This window comes from Monodelphis domestica, chromosome 2, assembly GCF_027887165.1.
Source record: "Monodelphis domestica isolate mMonDom1 chromosome 2, mMonDom1.pri, whole genome shotgun sequence".
NCBI classification, from domain to species: domain Eukaryota; kingdom Metazoa; phylum Chordata; class Mammalia; order Didelphimorphia; family Didelphidae; genus Monodelphis; species Monodelphis domestica.
In genome coordinates, this window is record NC_077228.1 from 498,041,718 (window position 1) to 498,066,382 (window position 24,665).

The window sequence follows — 24,665 nt, forward strand, 5'->3', positions numbered from 1 at the left end:
ATTGACCAGAGCTAGAGGACTTATTGGAGCCTGAGCCTGAGCTTGAGATTGAGCCTGAACAGGATCCAGAGCCAGAACCAGAGCTTTTAGAGCCAGAGCCATATTGGCCAGAGCTGGAAGATTGATGGGAGCTGGAACTGCCTCCCTTGGCTCCAGAGCTTCCTGACTGTTTCCCTGAACTAGATCCATGTCCCTTGCTGCCTGATGAGTGACCTGAACCTGAGCCATATTGACCAGAGCTAGAGGACTTATTGGAGCCTGAGCCTGAGCCTGAGCCTGAGCCTGAACAGGATCCAGAGCCAGAACCAGAGCTTTTAGAGCCAGAGCCATATTGGCCAGAGCTGGAGGATTGATGGGAGCTGGAACTGCCTCCCTTGGCTCCAGAGCTTCCTGACTGTTTCCCTGAACTAGATCCATGTCCCTTGCTGCTAGATGACCTCCCTGATCGAGAGCCATATTGGCTAGAGCTAGAGGACTGATGGGAGCTGCCACTACTACTTCCTTTCCGGCCAGAGCTCACTGATTCCTCCCCTGAGCTGGACCTGTGTCCTCTCTGAGAGGATTGGCTTGAGCTTGAACCATGTCTGCCAGAGCGGGAGGAATGACCTGATCTAGATCCCTGTCCCTTAGAGCCTGAGGAGTGACCTGAGCCCGATTCTGAGCCTGAGCATGAACAGGATTCTGACCCAGAGCCTGAGCCAGAGGCAGAGCCAGAGCGATGTCTCTGAGAACTGGAGGAACTGGAGCTATGTCCTCTTCCTCCAGAGCTGCTTGACTTTCCACCTGAACTAGATCCATGTCCCTTGCTGCCTGATGAGTGACCTGAACCTGAGCCATATTGACCAGAGCTAGAGGACTTATTGGAGCCTGAGCCTGAGCCTGAGCCTGAGCCTGAACAGGATCCAGAGCCAGAACCAGAGCTTTTAGAGCCAGAGCCATATTGGCCAGAGCTGGAGGATTGATGGGAGCTGGAACTGCCTCCCTTGGCTCCAGAGCTTCCTGACTGTTTCCCTGAACTAGATCCATGTCCCTTGCTGCCTGATGAGTGACCTGAACCTGAGCCATATTGACCAGAGCTAGAGGACTTATTGGAGCCTGAGCCTGAGCCTGAGCCTGAGCCTGAGCCTGAACAGGATCCAGAGCCAGAACCAGAGCTTTTAGAGCCAGAGCCATATTGGCCAGAGCTGGAGGATTGATGGGAGCTGGAACTGCCTCCCTTGGCTCCAGAGCTTCCTGACTGTTTCCCTGAACTAGATCCATGTCCCTTGCTGCTAGATGACCTCCCTGATCGAGAGCCATATTGGCTAGAGCTAGAGGACTGATGGGAGCTGCCACTACTACTTCCTTTCCGGCCAGAGCTCACTGATTCCTCCCCTGAGCTGGACCTGTGTCCGCTCTGAGAGGATTGGCTTGAGCTTGAACCATGTCTGCCAGAGCGGGAGGAATGACCTGATCTAGATCCCTGTCCCTTAGAGCCTGAGGAGTGACCTGAGCCCGATTCTGAGCCTGAGCATGAACAGGATTCTGACCCAGAGCCTGAGCCAGAGGCAGAGCCAGAGCGATGTCTCTGAGAACTGGAGGAACTGGAGCTATGTCCTCTTCCTCCAGAGCTGCTTGACTTTCCACCTGAACTAGATCCATGTCCCTTGCTGCCTGATGAGTGACCTGAACCTGAGCCATATTGACCAGAGCTAGAGGACTTATTGGAGCCTGAGCCTGAGCTTGAGATTGAGCCTGAACAGGATCCAGAGCCAGAACCAGAGCTTTTAGAGCCAGAGCCATATTGGCCAGAGCTGGAAGATTGATGGGAGCTGGAACTGTCTCCCTTGGCTCCAGAGCTTCCTGACTGTTTCCCTGAACTAGATCCATGTCCCTTGCTGCCTGATGAGTGACCTGAACCTGAGCCATATTGACCAGAGCTAGAGGACTTATTGGAGCCTGAGCCTGAGCCTGAGCCTGAGCCTGAACAGGATCCAGAGCCAGAACCAGAGCTTTTAGAGCCAGAGCCATATTGGCCAGAGCTGGAGGATTGATGGGAGCTGGAACTGCCTCCCTTGGCTCCAGAGCTTCCTGACTGTTTCCCTGAACTAGATCCATGTCCCTTGCTGCTAGATGACCTCCCTGATCGAGAGCCATATTGACTAGAGCTAGAGGACTGATGGGAGCTGCCACTACTACTTCCTTTCCGGCCAGAGCTCACTGATTCCTCCCCTGAGCTGGACCTGTGTCCTCTCTGAGAAGATTGGCTTGAGCTTGAACCATGTCTGCCAGAGCGGGAGGAATGACCTGATCTAGATCCCTGTCGCTTAGAGCCTGAGGAGTGACCTGAGCCCGATTCTGAGCCTGAGCATGAACAGGATTCTGACCCAGAGCCTGAGCCAGAGGCAGAGCCAGAGCGATGTCTCTGAGAACTGGAGGAACTGGAGCTATGTCCTCTTCCTCCAGAGCTGCTTGACTTTCCAACTGAACTAGATCCATGTCCCTTGCTGCTTGATGAGTGACCTGAACCTGAGCCATATTGACCAGAGCTAGAGGACTTATTGGAGCCTGAGCCTGAGCCTGAGCCTGAGCCTGAACAGGATCCAGAGCCAGAACCAGAGCTTTTAGAGCCAGAGCCATATTGGCCAGAGCTGGAGGATTGATGGGAGCTGGAACTGCCTCCCTTGGCTCCAGAGCTTCCTGACTGTTTCCCTGAACTAGATCCATGTCCCTTGCTGCTAGATGACCTCCCTGATCGAGAGCCATATTGGCTAGAGCTAGAGGACTGATGGGAGCTGCCACTACTACTTCCTTTCCGGCCAGAGCTCACTGATTCCTCCCCTGAGCTGGACCTGTGTCCTCTCTGAGAGGATTGGCTTGAGCTTGAACCATGTCTGCCAGAGCGGGAGGAATGACCTGATCTAGATCCCTGTCCCTTAGAGCCTGAGGAGTGACCTGAGCCCGATTCTGAGCCTGAGCATGAACAGGATTCTGACCCAGAGCCTGAGCCAGAGGCAGAGCCAGAGCGATGTCTCTGAGAACTGGAGGAACTGGAGCTATGTCCTCTTCCTCCAGAGCTGCTTGACTTTCCACCTGAACTAGATCCATGTCCCTTGCTGCCTGATGAGTGACCTGAACCTGAGCCATATTGACCAGAGCTAGAGGACTTATTGGAGCCTGAGCCTGAGCTTGAGATTGAGCCTGAACAGGATCCAGAGCCAGAACCAGAGCTTTTAGAGCCAGAGCCATATTGGCCAGAGCTGGAAGATTGATGGGAGCTGGAACTGCCTCCCTTGGCTCCAGAGCTTCCTGACTGTTTCCCTGAACTAGATCCATGTCCCTTGCTGCCTGATGAGTGACCTGAACCTGAGCCATATTGACCAGAGCTAGAGGACTTATTGGAGCCTGAGCCTGAGCCTGAGCCTGAGCCTGAACAGGATCCAGAGCCAGAACCAGAGCTTTTAGAGCCAGAGCCATATTGGCCAGAGCTGGAGGATTGATGGGAGCTGGAACTGCCTCCCTTGGCTCCAGAGCTTCCTGACTGTTTCCCTGAACTAGATCCATGTCCCTTGCTGCTAGATGACCTCCCTGATCGAGAGCCATATTGGCTAGAGCTAGAGGACTGATGGGAGCTGCCACTACTACTTCCTTTCCGGCCAGAGCTCACTGATTCCTCCCCTGAGCTGGACCTGTGTCCTCTCTGAGAGGATTGGCTTGAGCTTGAACCATGTCTGCCAGAGCGGGAGGAATGACCTGATCTAGATCCCTGTCCCTTAGAGCCTGAGGAGTGACCTGAGCCCGATTCTGAGCCTGAGCATGAACAGGATTCTGACCCAGAGCCTGAGCCAGAGGCAGAGCCAGAGCGATGTCTCTGAGAACTGGAGGAACTGGAGCTATGTCCTCTTCCTCCAGAGCTGCTTGACTTTCCACCTGAACTAGATCCATGTCCCTTGCTGCCTGATGAGTGACCTGAACCTGAGCCATATTGACCAGAGCTAGAGGACTTATTGGAGCCTGAGCCTGAGCCTGAGCCTGAGCCTGAACAGGATCCAGAGCCAGAACCAGAGCTTTTAGAGCCAGAGCCATATTGGCCAGAGCTGGAGGATTGATGGGAGCTGGAACTGCCTCCCTTGGCTCCAGAGCTTCCTGACTGTTTCCCTGAACTAGATCCATGTCCCTTGCTGCCTGATGAGTGACCTGAACCTGAGCCATATTGACCAGAGCTAGAGGACTTATTGGAGCCTGAGCCTGAGCCTGAGCCTGAGCCTGAGCCTGAACAGGATCCAGAGCCAGAACCAGAGCTTTTAGAGCCAGAGCCATATTGGCCAGAGCTGGAGGATTGATGGGAGCTGGAACTGCCTCCCTTGGCTCCAGAGCTTCCTGACTGTTTCCCTGAACTAGATCCATGTCCCTTGCTGCTAGATGACCTCCCTGATCGAGAGCCATATTGGCTAGAGCTAGAGGACTGATGGGAGCTGCCACTACTACTTCCTTTCCGGCCAGAGCTCACTGATTCCTCCCCTGAGCTGGACCTGTGTCCGCTCTGAGAGGATTGGCTTGAGCTTGAACCATGTCTGCCAGAGCGGGAGGAATGACCTGATCTAGATCCCTGTCCCTTAGAGCCTGAGGAGTGACCTGAGCCCGATTCTGAGCCTGAGCATGAACAGGATTCTGACCCAGAGCCTGAGCCAGAGGCAGAGCCAGAGCGATGTCTCTGAGAACTGGAGGAACTGGAGCTATGTCCTCTTCCTCCAGAGCTGCTTGACTTTCCACCTGAACTAGATCCATGTCCCTTGCTGCCTGATGAGTGACCTGAACCTGAGCCATATTGACCAGAGCTAGAGGACTTATTGGAGCCTGAGCCTGAGCCTGAGCCTGAGCCTGAACAGGATCCAGAGCCAGAACCAGAGCTTTTAGAGCCAGAGCCATATTGGCCAGAGCTGGAGGACTGATGGGAGCTGGAACTGCCTCCCTTGGCTCCAGAGCTTCGTGACTGTTTCCCTGAACTAGATCCATGTCCCTTGCTGCTAGATGACCTCCCTGATCGAGAGCCATATTGGCTAGAGCTAGAGGACTGATGGGAGCTGCCACTACTACTTCCTTTCCGGCCAGAGCTCACTGATTCCTCCCCTGAGCTGGACCTGTGTCCTCTGTGAGAGGATTGGCTTGAGCTTGAACCATGTCTGCCAGAGCGGGAGGAATGACCTGATCTAGATCCCTGTCCCTTAGAGCCTGAGGAGTGACCTGAGCCCGATTCTGAGCCTGAGCATGAACAGGATTCTGACCCAGAGCCTGAGCCAGAGGCAGAGGCAGAGCCAGAGCGATGTCTCTGAGAACTGGAGGAACTGGAGCTATGTCCTCGTCCTCCAGAGCTGCTTGACTTTCCACCTGAACTAGATCCATGTCCCTTGCTGCCTGATGAGTGACCTGAACCTGAGCTATATTGACCAGAGCTAGAGGACTTATTGGAGCCTGAGCCTGAGCCTGAGCCTGAGCCTGAGCCTGAACAGGATCCAGAGCCAGAACCAGAGCTTTTAGAGCCAGAGCCATATTGGCCAGAGCTGGAGGATTGATGGGAGCTGGAACTGCCTCCCTTGGCTCCAGAGCTTCCTGACTGTTTCCCTGAACTAGATCCATGTCCCTTGCTGCTAGATGACCTCCCTGATCGAGAGCCATATTGGCTAGAGCTAGAGGACTGATGGGAGCTGCCACTACTACTTCCTTTCCGGCCAGAGCTCACTGATTCCTCCCCTGAGCTGGACCTGTGTCCTCTGTGAGAGGATTGGCTTGAGCTTGAACCATGTCTGCCAGAGCGGGAGGAATGACCTGATCTAGATCCCTGTCCCTTAGAGCCTGAGGAGTGACCTGAGCCCGATTCTGAGCCTGAGCATGAACAGGATTCTGACCCAGAGCCTGAGCCAGAGGCAGAGCCAGAGCGATGTCTCTGAGAACTGGAGGAACTGGAGCTATGTCCTCTTCCTCCAGAGCTGCTTGACTTTCCACCTGAACTAGATCCATGTCCCTTGCTGCCTGATGAGTGACCTGAACCTGAGCCATATTGACCAGAGCTAGAGGACTTATTGGAGCCTGAGCCTGAGCCTGAGCCTGAGCCTGAACAGGATCCAGAGCCAGAACCAGAGCTTTTAGAGCCAGAGCCATATTGGCCAGAGCTGGAGGATTGATGGGAGCTGGAACTGCCTCCCTTGGCTCCAGAGCGTCCTGATTGTTTCCCTGAACTAGATCCATGTCCCTTGCTGCCTGATGAGTGTCCTGAACCTGAGCCATATTGACCAGAGCTAGAGGACTTATTGGAGCCTGAGCCTGAGCCTGAGCCTGAGCCTGAGCCTGAGCCTGAGCCTGAACAGGATCCAGAGCCAGAACCAGAGCTTTTAGAGCCAGAGCCATATTGGCCAGAGCTGGAGGATTGATGGGAGCTGGAACTGCCTCCCTTGGCTCCAGAGCTTCCTGACTGTTTCCCTGAACTAGATCCATGTCCCTTGCTGCTAGATGACCTCCCTGATCGAGAGCCATATTGGCTAGAGCTAGAGGACTGATGGGAGCTGCCACTACTACTTCCTTTCCGGCCAGAGCTCACTGATTCCTCCCCTGAGCTGGACCTGTGTCCTCTGTGAGAGGATTGGCTTGAGCTTGAACCATGTCTGCCAGAGCGGGAGGAATGACCTGATCTAGATCCCTGTCCCTTAGAGCCTGAGGAGTGACCTGAGCCCGATTCTGAGCCTGAGCATGAACAGGATTCTGACCCAGAGCCTGAGCCAGAGGCAGAGCCAGAGCGATGTCTCTGAGAACTGGAGGAACTGGAGCTATGTCCTCTTCCTCCAGAGCTGCTTGACTTTCCACCTGAACTAGATCCATGTCCCTTGCTGCCTGATGAGTGACCTGAACCTGAGCCATATTGACCAGGGCTAGAGGACTTATTGGAGCCTGAGCCTGAGCCTGAGCCTGAGCCTGAACAGGATCCAGAGCCAGAACCAGAGCTTTTAGAGCCAGAGCCATATTGGCCAGAGCTGGAGGATTGATGGGAGCTGGAACTGCCTCCCTTGGCTCCAGAGCTTCCTGACTGTTTCCCTGAACTAGATCCATGTCCCTTGCTGCTAGATGACCTCCCTGATCGAGAGCCATATTGGCTAGAGCTAGAGGACTGATGGGAGCTGCCACTACTACTTCCTTTCCGGCCAGAGCTCACTGATTCCTCCCCTGAGCTGGACCTGTGTCCTCTCTGAGAGGATTGGCTTGAGCTTGAACCATGTCTGCCAGAGCGGGAGGAATGACCTGATCTAGATCCCTGTCCCTTAGAGCCTGAGGAGTGACCTGAGCCCGATTCTGAGCCTGAGCATGAACAGGATTCTGACCCAGAGCCTGAGCCAGAGGCAGAGCCAGAGCGATGTCTCTGAGAACTGGAGGAACTGGAGCTATGTCCTCTTCCTCCAGAGCTGCTTGACTTTCCACCTGAACTAGATCCATGTCCCTTGCTGCCTGATGAGTGACCTGAACCTGAGCCATATTGACCAGAGCTAGAGGACTTATTGGAGCCTGAGTCTGAGCCTGAGCCTGAGCCTGAGCCTGAACAGGATCCAGAGCCAGAACCAGAGCTTTTAGAGCCAGAGCCATATTGGCCAGAGCTGGAGGATTGATGGGAGCTGGAACTGCCTCCCTTGGCTCCAGAGCTTCCTGACTGTTTCCCTGAACTAGATCCATGTCCCTTGCTGCTAGATGACCTCCCTGATCGAGAGCCATATTGGCTAGAGCTAGAGGACTGATGGGAGCTGCCACTACTACTTCCTTTCCTGCCAGAGCTCACTGATTCCTCCCCTGAGCTGGACCTGTGTCCTCTCTGAGAGGATTGGCTTGAGCTTGAACCATGTCTGCCAGAGCGGGAGGAATGACCTGATCTAGATCCCTGTCCCTTAGAGCCTGAGGAGTGACCTGAGCCCGATTCTGAGCCTGAGCATGAACAGGATTCTGACCCAGAGCCTGAGCCAGAGGCAGAGCCAGAGCGATGTCTCTGAGAACTGGAGGAACTGGAGCTATGTCCTCTTCCTCCAGAGCTGCTTGACTTTCCACCTGAACTAGATCCATGTCCCTTGCTGCCTGATGAGTGACCTGAACCTGAGCCATATTGACCAGAGCTAGAGGACTTATTCGAGCCTGAGCCTGAGCCTGAGCCTGAACAGGATCCAGAGCCAGAACCAGAGCTTTTAGAGCCAGAGCCATATTGGCCAGAGCTGGAGGATTGATGGGAGCTGGAACTGCCTCCCTTGGCTCCAGAGCTTCCTGACTGTTTCCCTGAACTAGATCCATGTCCCTTGCTGCCTGATGAGTGACCTGAACCTGAGCCATATTGACCAGAGCTAGAGGACTTATTGGAGCCTGAGCCTGAGCCTGAGCCTGAGCCTGAGCCTGAGCCTGAACAGGATCCAGAGCCAGAACCAGAGCTTTTAGAGCCAGAGCCATATTGGCCAGAGCTGGAGGATTGATGGGAGCTGGAACTGCCTCCCTTGGCTCCAGAGCTTCCTGACTGTTTCCCTGAACTAGATCCATGTCCCTTGCTGCTAGATGACCTCCCTGATCGAGAGCCATATTGGCTAGAGCTAGAGGACTGATGGGAGCTGCCACTACTACTTCCTTTCCGGCCAGAGCTCACTGATTCCTCCCCTGAGCTGGACCTGTGTCCTCTCTGAGAGGATTGGCTTGAGCTTGAACCATGTCTGCCAGAGCGGGAGGAATGACCTGATCTAGATCCCTGTCCCTTAGAGCCTGAGGAGTGACCTGAGCCCGATTCTGAGCCTGAGCATGAACAGGATTCTGACCCAGAGCCTGAGCCAGAGGCAGAGCCAGAGCGATGTCTCTGAGAACTGGAGGAACTGGAGCTATGTCCTCTTCCTCCAGAGCTGCTTGACTTTCCACCTGAACTAGATCCATGTCCCTTGCTGCCTGATGAGTGACCTGAACCTGAGCCATATTGACCAGAGCTAGAGGACTTATTGGAGCCTGAGCCTGAGCCTGAGCCTGAGCCTGAACAGGATCCAGAGCCAGAACCAGAGCTTTTAGAGCCAGAGCCATATTGGCCAGAGCTGGAGGATTGATGGGAGCTGGAACTGCCTCCCTTGGCTCCAGAGCTTCCTGATTGTTTCCCTGAACTAGATCCATGTCCCTTGCTGCCTGATGAGTGACCTGAACCTGAGCCATATTGACCAGAGCTAGAGGACTTATTGGAGCCTGAGCCTGAGCCTGAGCCTGAGCCTGAGCCTGAGCCTGAACAGGATCCAGAGCCAGAACCAGAGCTTTTAGAGCCAGAGCCATATTGGCCAGAGCTGGAGGATTGATGGGAGCTGGAACTGCCTCCCTTGGCTCCAGAGCTTCCTGACTGTTTCCCTGAACTAGATCCATGTCCCTTGCTGCTAGATGACCTCCCTGATCGAGAGCCATATTGGCTAGAGCTAGAGGACTGATGGGAGCTGCCACTACTACTTCCTTTCCGGCCAGAGCTCACTGATTCCTCCCCTGAGCTGGACCTGTGTCCTCTCTGAGAGGATTGGCTTGAGCTTGAACCATGTCTGCCAGAGCGGGAGGAATGACCTGATCTAGATCCCTGTCCCTTAGAGCCTGAGGAGTGACCTGAGCCCGATTCTGAGCCTGAGCATGAACAGGATTCTGACCCAGAGCCTGAGCCAGAGGCAGAGCCAGAGCGATGTCTCTGAGAACTGGAGGAACTGGAGCTATGTCCTCTTCCTCCAGAGCTGCTTGACTTTCCACCTGAACTAGATCCATGTCCCTTGCTGCCTGATGAGTGACCTGAACCTGAGCCATATTGACCAGAGCTAGAGGACTTATTGGAGCCTGAGCCTGAGCTTGAGATTGAGCCTGAACAGGATCCAGAGCCAGAACCAGAGCTTTTAGAGCCAGAGCCATATTGGCCAGAGCTGGAAGATTGATGGGAGCTGGAACTGCCTCCCTTGGCTCCAGAGCTTCCTGACTGTTTCCCTGAACTAGATCCATGTCCCTTGCTGCCTGATGAGTGACCTGAACCTGAGCCATATTGACCAGAGCTAGAGGACTTATTGGAGCCTGAGCCTGAGCCTGAGCCTGAGCCTGAACAGGATCCAGAGCCAGAACCAGAGCTTTTAGAGCCAGAGCCATATTGGCCAGAGCTGGAGGATTGATGGGAGCTGGAACTGCCTCCCTTGGCTCCAGAGCTTCCTGACTGTTTCCCTGAACTAGATCCATGTCCCTTGCTGCTAGATGACCTCCCTGATCGAGAGCCATATTGGCTAGAGCTAGAGGACTGATGGGAGCTGCCACTACTACTTCCTTTCCGGCCAGAGCTCACTGATTCCTCCCCTGAGCTGGACCTGTGTCCTCTCTGAGAGGATTGGCTTGAGCTTGAACCATGTCTGCCAGAGCGGGAGGAATGACCTGATCTAGATCCCTGTCCCTTAGAGCCTGAGGAGTGACCTGAGCCCGATTCTGAGCCTGAGCATGAACAGGATTCTGACCCAGAGCCTGAGCCAGAGGCAGAGCCAGAGCGATGTCTCTGAGAACTGGAGGAACTGGAGCTATGTCCTCTTCCTCCAGAGCTGCTTGACTTTCCACCTGAACTAGATCCATGTCCCTTGCTGCCTGATGAGTGACCTGAACCTGAGCCATATTGACCAGAGCTAGAGGACTTATTGGAGCCTGAGCCTGAGCCTGAGCCTGAGCCTGAACAGGATCCAGAGCCAGAACCAGAGCTTTTAGAGCCAGAGCCATATTGGCCAGAGCTGGAGGATTGATGGGAGCTGGAACTGCCTCCCTTGGCTCCAGAGCTTCCTGACTGTTTCCCTGAACTAGATCCATGTCCCTTGCTGCCTGATGAGTGACCTGAACCTGAGCCATATTGACCAGAGCTAGAGGACTTATTGGAGCCTGAGCCTGAGCCTGAGCCTGAGCCTGAGCCTGAACAGGATCCAGAGCCAGAACCAGAGCTTTTAGAGCCAGAGCCATATTGGCCAGAGCTGGAGGATTGATGGGAGCTGGAACTGCCTCCCTTGGCTCCAGAGCTTCCTGACTGTTTCCCTGAACTAGATCCATGTCCCTTGCTGCTAGATGACCTCCCTGATCGAGAGCCATATTGGCTAGAGCTAGAGGACTGATGGGAGCTGCCACTACTACTTCCTTTCCGGCCAGAGCTCACTGATTCCTCCCCTGAGCTGGACCTGTGTCCGCTCTGAGAGGATTGGCTTGAGCTTGAACCATGTCTGCCAGAGCGGGAGGAATGACCTGATCTAGATCCCTGTCCCTTAGAGCCTGAGGAGTGACCTGAGCCCGATTCTGAGCCTGAGCATGAACAGGATTCTGACCCAGAGCCTGAGCCAGAGGCAGAGCCAGAGCGATGTCTCTGAGAACTGGAGGAACTGGAGCTATGTCCTCTTCCTCCAGAGCTGCTTGACTTTCCACCTGAACTAGATCCATGTCCCTTGCTGCCTGATGAGTGACCTGAACCTGAGCCATATTGACCAGAGCTAGAGGACTTATTGGAGCCTGAGCCTGAGCCTGAGCCTGAGCCTGAACAGGATCCAGAGCCAGAACCAGAGCTTTTAGAGCCAGAGCCATATTGGCCAGAGCTGGAGGACTGATGGGAGCTGGAACTGCCTCCCTTGGCTCCAGAGCTTCCTGACTGTTTCCCTGAACTAGATCCATGTCCCTTGCTGCTAGATGACCTCCCTGATCGAGAGCCATATTGGCTAGAGCTAGAGGACTGATGGGAGCTGCCACTACTACTTCCTTTCCGGCCAGAGCTCACTGATTCCTCCCCTGAGCTGGACCTGTGTCCTCTGTGAGAGGATTGGCTTGAGCTTGAACCATGTCTGCCAGAGCGGGAGGAATGACCTGATCTAGATCCCTGTCCCTTAGAGCCTGAGGAGTGACCTGAGCCCGATTCTGAGCCTGAGCATGAACAGGATTCTGACCCAGAGCCTGAGCCAGAGGCAGAGGCAGAGCCAGAGCGATGTCTCTGAGAACTGGAGGAACTGGAGCTATGTCCTCGTCCTCCAGAGCTGCTTGACTTTCCACCTGAACTAGATCCATGTCCCTTGCTGCCTGATGAGTGACCTGAACCTGAGCTATATTGACCAGAGCTAGAGGACTTATTGGAGCCTGAGCCTGAGCCTGAGCCTGAGCCTGAGCCTGAACAGGATCCAGAGCCAGAACCAGAGCTTTTAGAGCCAGAGCCATATTGGCCAGAGCTGGAGGATTGATGGGAGCTGGAACTGCCTCCCTTGGCTCCAGAGCTTCCTGACTGTTTCCCTGAACTAGATCCATGTCCCTTGCTGCTAGATGACCTCCCTGATCGAGAGCCATATTGGCTAGAGCTAGAGGACTGATGGGAGCTGCCACTACTACTTCCTTTCCGGCCAGAGCTCACTGATTCCTCCCCTGAGCTGGACCTGTGTCCTCTGTGAGAGGATTGGCTTGAGCTTGAACCATGTCTGCCAGAGCGGGAGGAATGACCTGATCTAGATCCCTGTCCCTTAGAGCCTGAGGAGTGACCTGAGCCCGATTCTGAGCCTGAGCATGAACAGGATTCTGACCCAGAGCCTGAGCCAGAGGCAGAGCCAGAGCGATGTCTCTGAGAACTGGAGGAACTGGAGCTATGTCCTCTTCCTCCAGAGCTGCTTGACTTTCCACCTGAACTAGATCCATGTCCCTTGCTGCCTGATGAGTGACCTGAACCTGAGCCATATTGACCAGAGCTAGAGGACTTATTGGAGCCTGAGCCTGAGCCTGAGCCTGAGCCTGAACAGGATCCAGAGCCAGAACCAGAGCTTTTAGAGCCAGAGCCATATTGGCCAGAGCTGGAGGATTGATGGGAGCTGGAACTGCCTCCCTTGGCTCCAGAGCGTCCTGATTGTTTCCCTGAACTAGATCCATGTCCCTTGCTGCCTGATGAGTGTCCTGAACCTGAGCCATATTGACCAGAGCTAGAGGACTTATTGGAGCCTGAGCCTGAGCCTGAGCCTGAGCCTGAGCCTGAGCCTGAGCCTGAACAGGATCCAGAGCCAGAACCAGAGCTTTTAGAGCCAGAGCCATATTGGCCAGAGCTGGAGGATTGATGGGAGCTGGAACTGCCTCCCTTGGCTCCAGAGCTTCCTGACTGTTTCCCTGAACTAGATCCATGTCCCTTGCTGCTAGATGACCTCCCTGATCGAGAGCCATATTGGCTAGAGCTAGAGGACTGATGGGAGCTGCCACTACTACTTCCTTTCCGGCCAGAGCTCACTGATTCCTCCCCTGAGCTGGACCTGTGTCCTCTGTGAGAGGATTGGCTTGAGCTTGAACCATGTCTGCCAGAGCGGGAGGAATGACCTGATCTAGATCCCTGTCCCTTAGAGCCTGAGGAGTGACCTGAGCCCGATTCTGAGCCTGAGCATGAACAGGATTCTGACCCAGAGCCTGAGCCAGAGGCAGAGCCAGAGCGATGTCTCTGAGAACTGGAGGAACTGGAGCTATGTCCTCTTCCTCCAGAGCTGCTTGACTTTCCACCTGAACTAGATCCATGTCCCTTGCTGCCTGATGAGTGACCTGAACCTGAGCCATATTGACCAGGGCTAGAGGACTTATTGGAGCCTGAGCCTGAGCCTGAGCCTGAGCCTGAACAGGATCCAGAGCCAGAACCAGAGCTTTTAGAGCCAGAGCCATATTGGCCAGAGCTGGAGGATTGATGGGAGCTGGAACTGCCTCCCTTGGCTCCAGAGCTTCCTGACTGTTTCCCTGAACTAGATCCATGTCCCTTGCTGCTAGATGACCTCCCTGATCGAGAGCCATATTGGCTAGAGCTAGAGGACTGATGGGAGCTGCCACTACTACTTCCTTTCCGGCCAGAGCTCACTGATTCCTCCCCTGAGCTGGACCTGTGTCCTCTCTGAGAGGATTGGCTTGAGCTTGAACCATGTCTGCCAGAGCGGGAGGAATGACCTGATCTAGATCCCTGTCCCTTAGAGCCTGAGGAGTGACCTGAGCCCGATTCTGAGCCTGAGCATGAACAGGATTCTGACCCAGAGCCTGAGCCAGAGGCAGAGCCAGAGCGATGTCTCTGAGAACTGGAGGAACTGGAGCTATGTCCTCTTCCTCCAGAGCTGCTTGACTTTCCACCTGAACTAGATCCATGTCCCTTGCTGCCTGATGAGTGACCTGAACCTGAGCCATATTGACCAGAGCTAGAGGACTTATTGGAGCCTGAGTCTGAGCCTGAGCCTGAGCCTGAGCCTGAACAGGATCCAGAGCCAGAACCAGAGCTTTTAGAGCCAGAGCCATATTGGCCAGAGCTGGAGGATTGATGGGAGCTGGAACTGCCTCCCTTGGCTCCAGAGCTTCCTGACTGTTTCCCTGAACTAGATCCATGTCCCTTGCTGCTAGATGACCTCCCTGATCGAGAGCCATATTGGCTAGAGCTAGAGGACTGATGGGAGCTGCCACTACTACTTCCTTTCCTGCCAGAGCTCACTGATTCCTCCCCTGAGCTGGACCTGTGTCCTCTCTGAGAGGATTGGCTTGAGCTTGAACCATGTCTGCCAGAGCGGGAGGAATGACCTGATCTAGATCCCTGTCCCTTAGAGCCTGAGGAGTGACCTGAGCCCGATTCTGAGCCTGAGCATGAACAGGATTCTGACCCAGAGCCTGAGCCAGAGGCAGAGCCAGAGCGATGTCTCTGAGAACTGGAGGAACTGGAGCTATGTCCTCTTCCTCCAGAGCTGCTTGACTTTCCACCTGAACTAGATCCATGTCCCTTGCTGCCTGATGAGTGACCTGAACCTGAGCCATATTGACCAGAGCTAGAGGACTTATTCGAGCCTGAGCCTGAGCCTGAGCCTGAACAGGATCCAGAGCCAGAACCAGAGCTTTTAGAGCCAGAGCCATATTGGCCAGAGCTGGAGGATTGATGGGAGCTGGAACTGCCTCCCTTGGCTCCAGAGCTTCCTGACTGTTTCCCTGAACTAGATCCATGTCCCTTGCTGCCTGATGAGTGACCTGAACCTGAGCCATATTGACCAGAGCTAGAGGACTTATTGGAGCCTGAGCCTGAGCCTGAGCCTGAGCCTGAGCCTGAGCCTGAACAGGATCCAGAGCCAGAACCAGAGCTTTTAGAGCCAGAGCCATATTGGCCAGAGCTGGAGGATTGATGGGAGCTGGAACTGCCTCCCTTGGCTCCAGAGCTTCCTGACTGTTTCCCTGAACTAGATCCATGTCCCTTGCTGCTAGATGACCTCCCTGATCGAGAGCCATATTGGCTAGAGCTAGAGGACTGATGGGAGCTGCCACTACTACTTCCTTTCCGGCCAGAGCTCACTGATTCCTCCCCTGAGCTGGACCTGTGTCCTCTCTGAGAGGATTGGCTTGAGCTTGAACCATGTCTGCCAGAGCGGGAGGAATGACCTGATCTAGATCCCTGTCCCTTAGAGCCTGAGGAGTGACCTGAGCCCGATTCTGAGCCTGAGCATGAACAGGATTCTGACCCAGAGCCTGAGCCAGAGGCAGAGCCAGAGCGATGTCTCTGAGAACTGGAGGAACTGGAGCTATGTCCTCTTCCTCCAGAGCTGCTTGACTTTCCACCTGAACTAGATCCATGTCCCTTGCTGCCTGATGAGTGACCTGAACCTGAGCCATATTGACCAGAGCTAGAGGACTTATTGGAGCCTGAGCCTGAGCCTGAGCCTGAGCCTGAACAGGATCCAGAGCCAGAACCAGAGCTTTTAGAGCCAGAGCCATATTGGCCAGAGCTGGAGGATTGATGGGAGCTGGAACTGCCTCCCTTGGCTCCAGAGCTTCCTGATTGTTTCCCTGAACTAGATCCATGTCCCTTGCTGCCTGATGAGTGACCTGAACCTGAGCCATATTGACCAGAGCTAGAGGACTTATTGGAGCCTGAGCCTGAGCCTGAGCCTGAGCCTGAGCCTGAGCCTGAACAGGATCCAGAGCCAGAACCAGAGCTTTTAGAGCCAGAGCCATATTGGCCAGAGCTGGAGGATTGATGGGAGCTGGAACTGCCTCCCTTGGCTCCAGAGCTTCCTGACTGTTTCCCTGAACTAGATCCATGTCCCTTGCTGCTAGATGACCTCCCTGATCGAGAGCCATATTGGCTAGAGCTAGAGGACTGATGGGAGCTGCCACTACTACTTCCTTTCCGGCCAGAGCTCACTGATTCCTCCCCTGAGCTGGACCTGTGTCCTCTGTGAGAGGATTGGCTTGAGCTTGAACCATGTCTGCCAGAGCGGGAGGAATGACCTGATCTAGATCCCTGTCCCTTAGAGCCTGAGGAGTGACCTGAGCCCGATTCTGAGCCTGAGCATGAACAGGATTCTGACCCAGAGCCTGAGCCAGAGGCAGAGCCAGAGCGATGTCTCTGAGAACTGGAGGAACTGGAGCTATGTCCTCTTCCTCCAGAGCTGCTTGACTTTCCACCTGAACTAGATCCATGTCCCTTGCTGCCTGATGAGTGACCTGAACCTGAGCCATATTGACCAGAGCTAGAGGACTTATTGGAGCCTGAGCCTGAGCCTGAGCCTGAGCCTGAACAGGATCCAGAGCCAGAACCAGAGCTTTTAGAGCCAGAGCCATATTGGCCAGAGCTGGAGGATTGATGGGAGCTGGAACTGCCTCCCTTGGCTCCAGAGCTTCCTGACTGTTTCCCTGAACTAGATCCATGTCCCTTGCTGCCTGATGAGTGACCTGAACCTGAGCCATATTGACCAGAGCTAGAGGACTTATTGGAGCCTGAGCCTGAGCCTGAGCCTGAGCCTGAGCCTGAACAGGATCCAGAGCCAGAACCAGAGCTTTTAGAGCCAGAGCCATATTGGCCAGAGCTGGAGGATTGATGGGAGCTGGAACTGCCTCCCTTGGCTCCAGAGCTTCCTGACTGTTTCCCTGAACTAGATCCATGTCCCTTGCTGCTAGATGACCTCCCTGATCGAGAGCCATATTGGCTAGAGCTAGAGGACTGATGGGAGCTGCCACTACTACTTCCTTTCCGGCCAGAGCTCACTGATTCCTCCCCTGAGCTGGACCTGTGTCCTCTGTGAGAGGATTGGCTTGAGCTTGAACCATGTCTGCCAGAGCGGGAGGAATGACCTGATCTAGATCCCTGTCCCTTAGAGCCTGAGGAGTGACCTGAGCCCGATTCTGAGCCTGAGCATGAACAGGATTCTGACCCAGAGCCTGAGCCAGAGGCAGAGCCAGAGCGATGTCTCTGAGAACTGGAGGAACTGGAGCTATGTCCTCTTCCTCCAGAGCTGCTTGACTTTCCACCTGAACTAGATCCATGTCCCTTGCTGCCTGATGAGTGACCTGAACCTGAGCCATATTGACCAGAGCTAGAGGACTTATTGGAGCCTGAGCCTGAGCCTGAGCCTGAGCCTGAACAGGATCCAGAGCCAGAACCAGAGCTTTTAGAGCCAGAGCCATATTGGCCAGAGCTGGAGGACTGATGGGAGCTGGAACTGCCTCCCTTGGCTCCAGAGCTTCGTGACTGTTTCCCTGAACTAGATCCATGTCCCTTGCTGCTAGATGACCTCCCTGATCGAGAGCCATATTGGCTAGAGCTAGAGGACTGATGGGAGCTGCCACTACTACTTCCTTTCCGGCCAGAGCTCACTGATTCCTCCCCTGAGCTGGACCTGTGTCCTCTGTGAGAGGATTGGCTTGAGCTTGAACCATGTCTGCCAGAGCGGGAGGAATGACCTGATCTAGATCCCTGTCCCTTAGAGCCTGAGGAGTGACCTGAGCCCGATTCTGAGCCTGAGCATGAACAGGATTCTGACCCAGAGCCTGAGCCAGAGGCAGAGGCAGAGCCAGAGCGATGTCTCTGAGAACTGGAGGAACTGGAGCTATGTCCTCGTCCTCCAGAGCTGCTTGACTTTCCACCTGAACTAGATCCATGTCCCTTGCTGCCTGATGAGTGACCTGAACCTGAGCTATATTGACCAGAGCTAGAGGACTTATTGGAGCCTGAGCCTGAGCCTGAGCCTGAGCCTGAGCCTGAACAGGATCCAGAGCCAGAACCAGAGCTTTTAGAGCCAGAGCCATATTGGCCAGAGCTGGAGGATTGATGGGAGCTGGAACTGCCTCCCTTGGCTCCAGAGCTTCCTGACTGTTTCCCTGAACTAGATCCATGTCCCTTGCTGCTAGATGACCTCCCTGATCGAGAGCCATATTGGCTAGAGCTAGAGGACTGATGGGAGCTGCCACTACTACTTCCTTTCCGGCCAGAGCTCACTGATTCCTCCCCTGAGCTGGACCTGTGTCCTCTGTGAGAGGATTGGCTTGAGCTTGAACCATGTCTGCCAGAGCGGGAGGAATGACCTGATCTAGATCCCTGTCCCTTAGAGCCTGAGGAGTGACCTGAGCCCGATTCTGAGCCTGAGCATGAACAGGATTCTGACCCAGAGCCTGAGCCAGAGGCAGAGCCAGAGCGATGTCTCTGAGAACTGGAGGAACTGGAGCTATGTCCTCTTCCTCCAGAGCTGCTTGACTTTCCACCTGAACTAGATCCATGTCCCTTGCTGCCTGATGAGTGACCTGAACCTGAGCCATATTGACCAGAGCTAGAGGACTTATTGGAGCCTGAGCCTGAGCCTGAGCCTGAGCCTGAACAGGATCCAGAGCCAGAACCAGAGCTTTTAGAGCCAGAGCCATATTGGCCAGAGCTGGAGGATTGATGGGAGCTGGAACTGCCTCCCTTGGCTCCAGAGCGTCCTGATTGTTTCCCTGAACTAGATCCATGTCCCTTGCTGCCTGATGAGTGTCCTGAACCTGAGCCATATTGACCAGAGCTAGAGGACTTATTGGAGCCTGAGCCTGAGCCTGAGCCTGAGCCTGAGCCTGAGCCTGAACAGGATCCAGAGCCAGAACCAGAGCTTTTAGAGCCAGAGCCATATTGGCCAGAGCTGGAGGATTGATGGGAGCTGGAACTGCCTCCCTTGGCTCCAGAGCTTCCTGACTGTTTCCCTGAACTAGATCCATGTCCCTTGCTGCTAGATGACCTCCCTGATCGAGAGCCATATTGGCTAGAGCTAGAGGACTGATGGGAGCTGCCACTACTACTTCCTTTCCGGCCAGAGCTCACTGATTCCTCCCCTGAGCTGGACCTGTGTCCTCTGTGAGAGGATTGGCTTGAGCTTGAACCATGTCTGCCAGAGCGGGAGGAATGACCTGATCTAGATCCCTGTCCCTTAGAGCCTGAGGAGTGACCTGAGCCCGATTCTGAGCCTGAGCATGAACAGGATTCTGACCCAGAGCCTGAGCCAGAGGCAGAGCCAGAGCGATGTCTCTGAGAACTGGAGGAACTGGAGCTATGTCCTCTTCCTCCAGAGCTGCTTGACTTTCCACCTGAACTAGATCCATGTCCCTTGCTGCCTGATGAGTGACCTGAACCTGAGCCATATTGACCAGGGCTAGAGGACTTATTGGAGCCTGAGCCTGAGCCTGAGCCTGAGCCTGAACAGGATCCAGAGCCAGAACCAGAGCTTTTAGAGCCAGAGCCATATTGGCCAGAGCTGGAGGATTGATGGGAGCTGGAACTGCCTCCCTTGGCTCCAGAGCTTCCTGACTGTTTCCCTGAACTAGATCCATGTCCCTTGCTGCTAGATGACCTCCCTGATCGAGAGCCATATTGGCTAGAGCTAGAGGACTGATGGGAGCTGCCACTACTACTTCCTTTCCGGCCAGAGCTCACTGATTCCTCCCCTGAGCTGGACCTGTGTCCTCTCTGAGAGGATTGGCTTGAGCTTGAACCATGTCTGCCAGAGCGGGAGGAATGACCTGATCTAGATCCCTGTCCCTTAGAGCCTGAGGAGTGACCTGAGCCCGATTCTGAGCCTGAGCATGAACAGGATTCTGACCCAGAGCCTGAGTCAGAGGCAGAGCCAGAGCGATGTCTCTGAGAACTGGAGGAACTGGAGCTATGTCCTCTTCCTCCAGAGCTGCTTGACTTTCCACCTGAACTAGATCCATGTCCCTTGCTGCCTGATGAGTGACCTGAACCTGAGCCATATTGACCAGAGCTAGAGGACTTATTGGAGCCTGAGTCTGAGCCTGAGCCTGAGCCTGAGCCTGAACAGGATCCAGAGCCAGAACCAGAGCTTTTAGAGCCAGAGCCATATTGGCCAGAGCTGGAGGATTGATGGGAGCTGGAACTGCCTCCCTTGGCTCCAGAGCTTCCTGACTGTTTCCCTGAACTAGATCCATGTCCCTTGCTGCTAGATGACCTCCCTGATCGAGAGCCATATTGGCTAGAGCTAGAGGACTGATGGGAGCTGCCACTACTACTTCCTTTCCTGCCAGAGCTCACTGATTCCTCCCCTGAGCTGGACCTGTGTCCTCTCTGAGAGGATTGGCTTGAGCTTGAACCATGTCTGCCAGAGCGGGAGGAATGACCTGATCTAGATCCCTGTCCCTTAGAGCCTGAGGAGTGACCTGAGCCCGATTCTGAGCCTGAGCATGAACAGGATTCTGACCCAGAGCCTGAGCCAGAGGCAGAGCCAGAGCGATGTCTCTGAGAACTGGAGGAACTGGAGCTATGTCCTCTTCCTCCAGAGCTGCTTGACTTTCCACCTGAACTAGATCCATGTCCCTTGCTGCCTGATGAGTGACCTGAACCTGAGCCATATTGACCAGAGCTAGAGGACTTATTCGAGCCTGAGCCTGAGCCTGAGCCTGAACAGGATCCAGAGCCAGAACCAGAGCTTTTAGAGCCAGAGCCATATTGGCCAGAGCTGGAGGATTGATGGGAGCTGGAACTGCCTCCCTTGGCTCCAGAGCTTCCTGACTGTTTCCCTGAACTAGATCCATGTCCCTTGCTGCCTGATGAGTGACCTGAACCTGAGCCATATTGACCAGAGCTAGAGGACTTATTGGAGCCTGAGCCTGAGCCTGAGCCTGAGCCTGAGCCTGAGCCTGAGCCTGAACAGGATCCAGAGCCAGAACCAGAGCTTTTAGAGCCAGAGCCATATTGGCCAGAGCTGGAGGATTGATGGGAGCTGGAACTGCCTCCCTTGGCTCCAGAGCTTCCTGACTGTTTCCCTGAACTAGATCCATGTCCCTTGCTGCTAGATGACCTCCCTGATCGAGAGCCATATTGGCTAGAGCTAGAGGACTGATGGGAGCTGCCACTACTACTTCCTTTCCGGCCAGAGCTCACTGATTCCTCCCCTGAGCTGGACCTGTGTCCTCTCTGAGAGGATTGGCTTGAGCTTGAACCATGTCTGCCAGAGCGGGAGGAATGACCTGATCTAGATCCCTGTCCCTTAGAGCCTGAGGAGTGACCTGAGCCCGATTCTGAGCCTGAGCATGAACAGGATTCTGACCCAGAGCCTGAGCCAGAGGCAGAGCCAGAGCGATGTCTCTGAGAACTGGAGGAACTGGAGCTATGTCCTCTTCCTCCAGAGCTGCTTGACTTTCCACCTGAACTAGATCCATGTCCCTTGCTGCCTGATGAGTGACCTGAACCTGAGCCATATTGACCAGAGCTAGAGGACTTATTGGAGCCTGAGCCTGAGCCTGAGCCTGAGCCTGAACAGGATCCAGAGCCAGAACCAGAGCTTTTAGAGCCAGAGCCATATTGGCCAGAGCTGGAGGATTGATGGGAGCTGGAACTGCCTCCCTTGGCTCCAGAGCTTCCTGATTGTTTCCCTGAACTAGATCCATGTCCCTTGCTGCCTGATGAGTGACCTGAACCTGAGCCATATTGACCAGAGCTAGAGGACTTATTGGAGCCTGAGCCTGAGCCTGAGCCTGAGCCTGAGCCTGAGCCTGAACAGGATCCAGAGCCAGAACCAGAGCTTTTAGAGCCAGAGCCATATTGGCCAGAGCTGGAGGATTGATGGGAGCTGGAACTGCCTCCCTTGGCTCCAGAGCTTCCTGACTGTTTCCCTGAACTAGATCCATGTCCCTTGCTGCTAGATGACCTCCCTGATCGAGAGCCATATTGGCTAGAGCTAGAGGACTGATGGGAGCTGCCACTACTACTTCCTTTCCGGCCAGAGCTCACTGATTCCTCCCCTGAGCTGGACCTGTGTCCTCTGTGAGAGGATTGGCTTGAGCTTGAACCATGTCTGCCAGAGCGGGAGGAATGACCTGATCTAGATCCCTGTCCCTTAGAGCCTGAGGAGTGACCTGAGCCCGATTCTGAGCCTGAGCATGAACAGGATTCTGACCCAGAGCCTGAGCCAGAGGCAGAGCCAGAGCGATGTCTCTGAGAACTGGAGGAACTGGAGCTATGTCCTCTTCCTCCAGAGCTGCTTGACTTTCCACCTGAACTAGATCCATGTCCCTTGCTGCCTGATGAGTGACCTGAACCTGAGCCATATTGACCAGAGCTAGAGGACTTATTGGAGCCTGAGCCTGAGCCTGAGCCTGAGCCTGAACAGGATCCAGAGCCAGAACCAGAGCTTTTAGAGCCAGAGCCATATTGGCCAGAGCTGGAGGATTGATGGGAGCTGGAACTGCCTCCCTTGGCTCCAGAGCTTCCTGACTGTTTCCCTGAACTAGATCCATGTCCCTTGCTGCTAGATGACCTCCCTGATCGAGAGCCATATTGGCTAGAGCTAGAGGACTGATGGGAGCTGCCACTACTACTTCCTTTCCGGCCAGAGCTCACTGATTCCTCCCCTGAGCTGGACCTGTGTCCTCTGTGAGAGGATTGGCTTGAGCTTGAACCATGTCTGCCAGAGCGGGAGGAATGACCTGATCTAGATCCCTGTCCCTTAGAGCCTGAGGAGTGACCTGAGCCCGATTCTGAGCCTGAGCATGAACAGGATTCTGACCCAGAGCCTGAGCCAGAGGCAGAGCCAGAGCGATGTCTCTGAGAACTGGAGGAACTGGAGCTATGTCCTCTTCCTCCAGAGCTGCTTGACTTTCCACCTGAACTAGATCCATGTCCCTTGCTGCCTGATGAGTGACCTGAACCTGAGCCATATTGACCAGAGCTAGAGGACTTATTGGAGCCTGAGCCTGAGCCTGAGCCTGAGCCTGAGCCTGAACAGGATCCAGAGCCAGAACCAGAGCTTTTAGAGCCAGAGCCATATTGGCCAGAGCTGGAGGATTGATGGGAACTGGAACTGCCTCCCTTGGCTCCAGAGCTTCCTGACTGTTTCCCTGAACTAGATCCATGTCCCTTGCTGCCTGATGAGTGACCTGAACCTGAGCCATATTGACCAGAGCTAGAGGACTTATTGGAGCCTGAGCCTGAGCCTGAGCCTGAGCCTGAGCCTGAGCCTGAACAGGATCCAGAGCCAGAACCAGAGCTTTTAGAGCCAGAGCCATATTGGCCAGAGCTGGAGGATTGATGGGAGCTGGAACTGCCTCCCTTGGCTCCAGAGCTTCCTGACTGTTTCCCTGAACTAGATCCATGTCCCTTGCTGCTAGATGACCTCCCTGATCGAGAGCCATATTGGCTAGAGCTAGAGGACTGATGGGAGCTGCCACTACTACTTCCTTTCCGGCCAGAGCTCACTGATTCCTCCCCTGAGCTGGACCTGTGTCCTCTCTGAGAAGATTGGCTTGAGCTTGAACCATGTCTGCCAGAGCGGGAGGAATGACCTGATCTAGATCCCTGTCCCTTAGAGCCTGAGGAGTGACCTGAGCCCGATTCTGAGCCTGAGCATGAACAGGATTCTGACCCAGAGCCTGAGCCAGAGGCAGAGCCAGATTGATGTCTCTGAGAACTGGAGGAACTGGAGCTATGTCCTCGTCCTCCAGAGCTGCTTGACTTTCCACCTGAACTAGATCCATGTCCCTTGCTGCCTGATGAGTGACCTGAACCTGAGCCATATTGACCAGAGCTAGAGGACTTATTCGAGCCTGAGCCTGAGCCTGAGCCTGAACAGGATCCAGAGCCAGAACCAGTGCTTTTAGGGCCAGAGCCATATTGGCCAGAGCTGGAGGATTGATGGGAGCTGGAACTGCCTCCCTTGGCTCCAGAGCTTCCTGAATGTTTCCCTGAACTAGATCCATGTCCCTTGCTGCTAGATGACCTCCCTGATCGAGAGCCATATTGGCTAGAGCTAGAGGACTGATGGGAGCTGCCACTACTACTTCCTTTCCGGCCAGAGCTCACTGATTCCTCCCCTGAGCTGGACCTGTGTCCTCTCTGAGAGGATTGGCTTGAGCTTGAACCATGTCTGCCAGAGCGGGAGGAATGACCTGATCTAGATCCCTGTCCCTTAGAGCCTGAGGAGTGACCTGAGCCCGATTCTGAGCCTGAGCATGAACATGATTCTGACCCAGAGCCTGAGCCAGAGGCAGAGGCAGAGCCAGAGCGATGTCTCTGAGAACTGGAGGAACTGGAGCTATGTCCTCGTCCTCCAGAGCTGCTTGACTTTCCACCTGAACTAGATCCATGTCCCTTGCTGCCTGATGAGTGACCTGAACCTGAGCCATATTGACCAGAGCTAGAGGACTTATTGGAGCCTGAGCCTGAGCCTGAGCCTGAGCCTGAACAGGATCCAGAGCCAGAACCAGAGCTTTTAGAGCCAGAGCCATATTGGCCAGAGCTGGAGGATTGATGGGAGCTGGAACTGCCTCCCTTGGCTCCAGAGCTTCCTGACTGTTTCCCTGAACTAGATCCATGTCCCTTGCTGCCTGATGAGTGACCTGAACCTGAGCCATATTGACCAGAGCTAGAGGACCTATTGGAGCCT

The 24,665-nt window shown here is 54.6% G+C and overlaps 1 protein-coding gene across 1 annotated transcript in view; it reads right to left on the bottom strand.

Annotated features, from left to right (window-relative positions):
* The window catches only part of LOC130456967 (hornerin-like), a 35,200-nt gene that overhangs the window by 4,744 nt on the left and 5,791 nt on the right, over positions 1–24,665 (bottom strand). The window contains exons 9-39 of the mRNA XM_056814763.1: positions 24,586–24,663; positions 24,301–24,441; positions 23,890–24,207; positions 23,701–23,832; positions 23,480–23,616; positions 21,664–21,739; positions 20,581–21,513; positions 20,119–20,460; positions 19,924–20,049; positions 19,762–19,839; positions 19,659–19,683; positions 19,306–19,523; positions 18,943–19,122; positions 18,245–18,819; positions 16,588–16,831; positions 16,172–16,524; positions 15,586–15,910; positions 15,535–15,555; positions 15,240–15,465; positions 13,753–13,928; positions 13,172–13,602; positions 12,898–12,973; positions 12,187–12,747; positions 11,697–12,156; positions 11,171–11,234; positions 10,825–10,987; positions 9,988–10,674; positions 9,718–9,837; positions 9,491–9,627; positions 8,863–9,229; positions 8,642–8,814 (exon numbers count right to left, since the gene is read on the bottom strand). Coding sequence (XP_056670741.1) covers positions 8,642–8,814; positions 8,863–9,229; positions 9,491–9,627; positions 9,718–9,837; positions 9,988–10,674; positions 10,825–10,987; positions 11,171–11,234; positions 11,697–12,156; positions 12,187–12,747; positions 12,898–12,973; positions 13,172–13,602; positions 13,753–13,928; positions 15,240–15,465; positions 15,535–15,555; positions 15,586–15,910; positions 16,172–16,524; positions 16,588–16,831; positions 18,245–18,819; positions 18,943–19,122; positions 19,306–19,523; positions 19,659–19,683; positions 19,762–19,839; positions 19,924–20,049; positions 20,119–20,460; positions 20,581–21,513; positions 21,664–21,739; positions 23,480–23,616; positions 23,701–23,832; positions 23,890–24,207; positions 24,301–24,441; positions 24,586–24,663 — 7,943 coding nt within the window. The remainder of the gene's footprint in view (positions 1–8,641; positions 8,815–8,862; positions 9,230–9,490; positions 9,628–9,717; positions 9,838–9,987; positions 10,675–10,824; positions 10,988–11,170; positions 11,235–11,696; positions 12,157–12,186; positions 12,748–12,897; positions 12,974–13,171; positions 13,603–13,752; positions 13,929–15,239; positions 15,466–15,534; positions 15,556–15,585; positions 15,911–16,171; positions 16,525–16,587; positions 16,832–18,244; positions 18,820–18,942; positions 19,123–19,305; positions 19,524–19,658; positions 19,684–19,761; positions 19,840–19,923; positions 20,050–20,118; positions 20,461–20,580; positions 21,514–21,663; positions 21,740–23,479; positions 23,617–23,700; positions 23,833–23,889; positions 24,208–24,300; positions 24,442–24,585; positions 24,664–24,665) is intronic.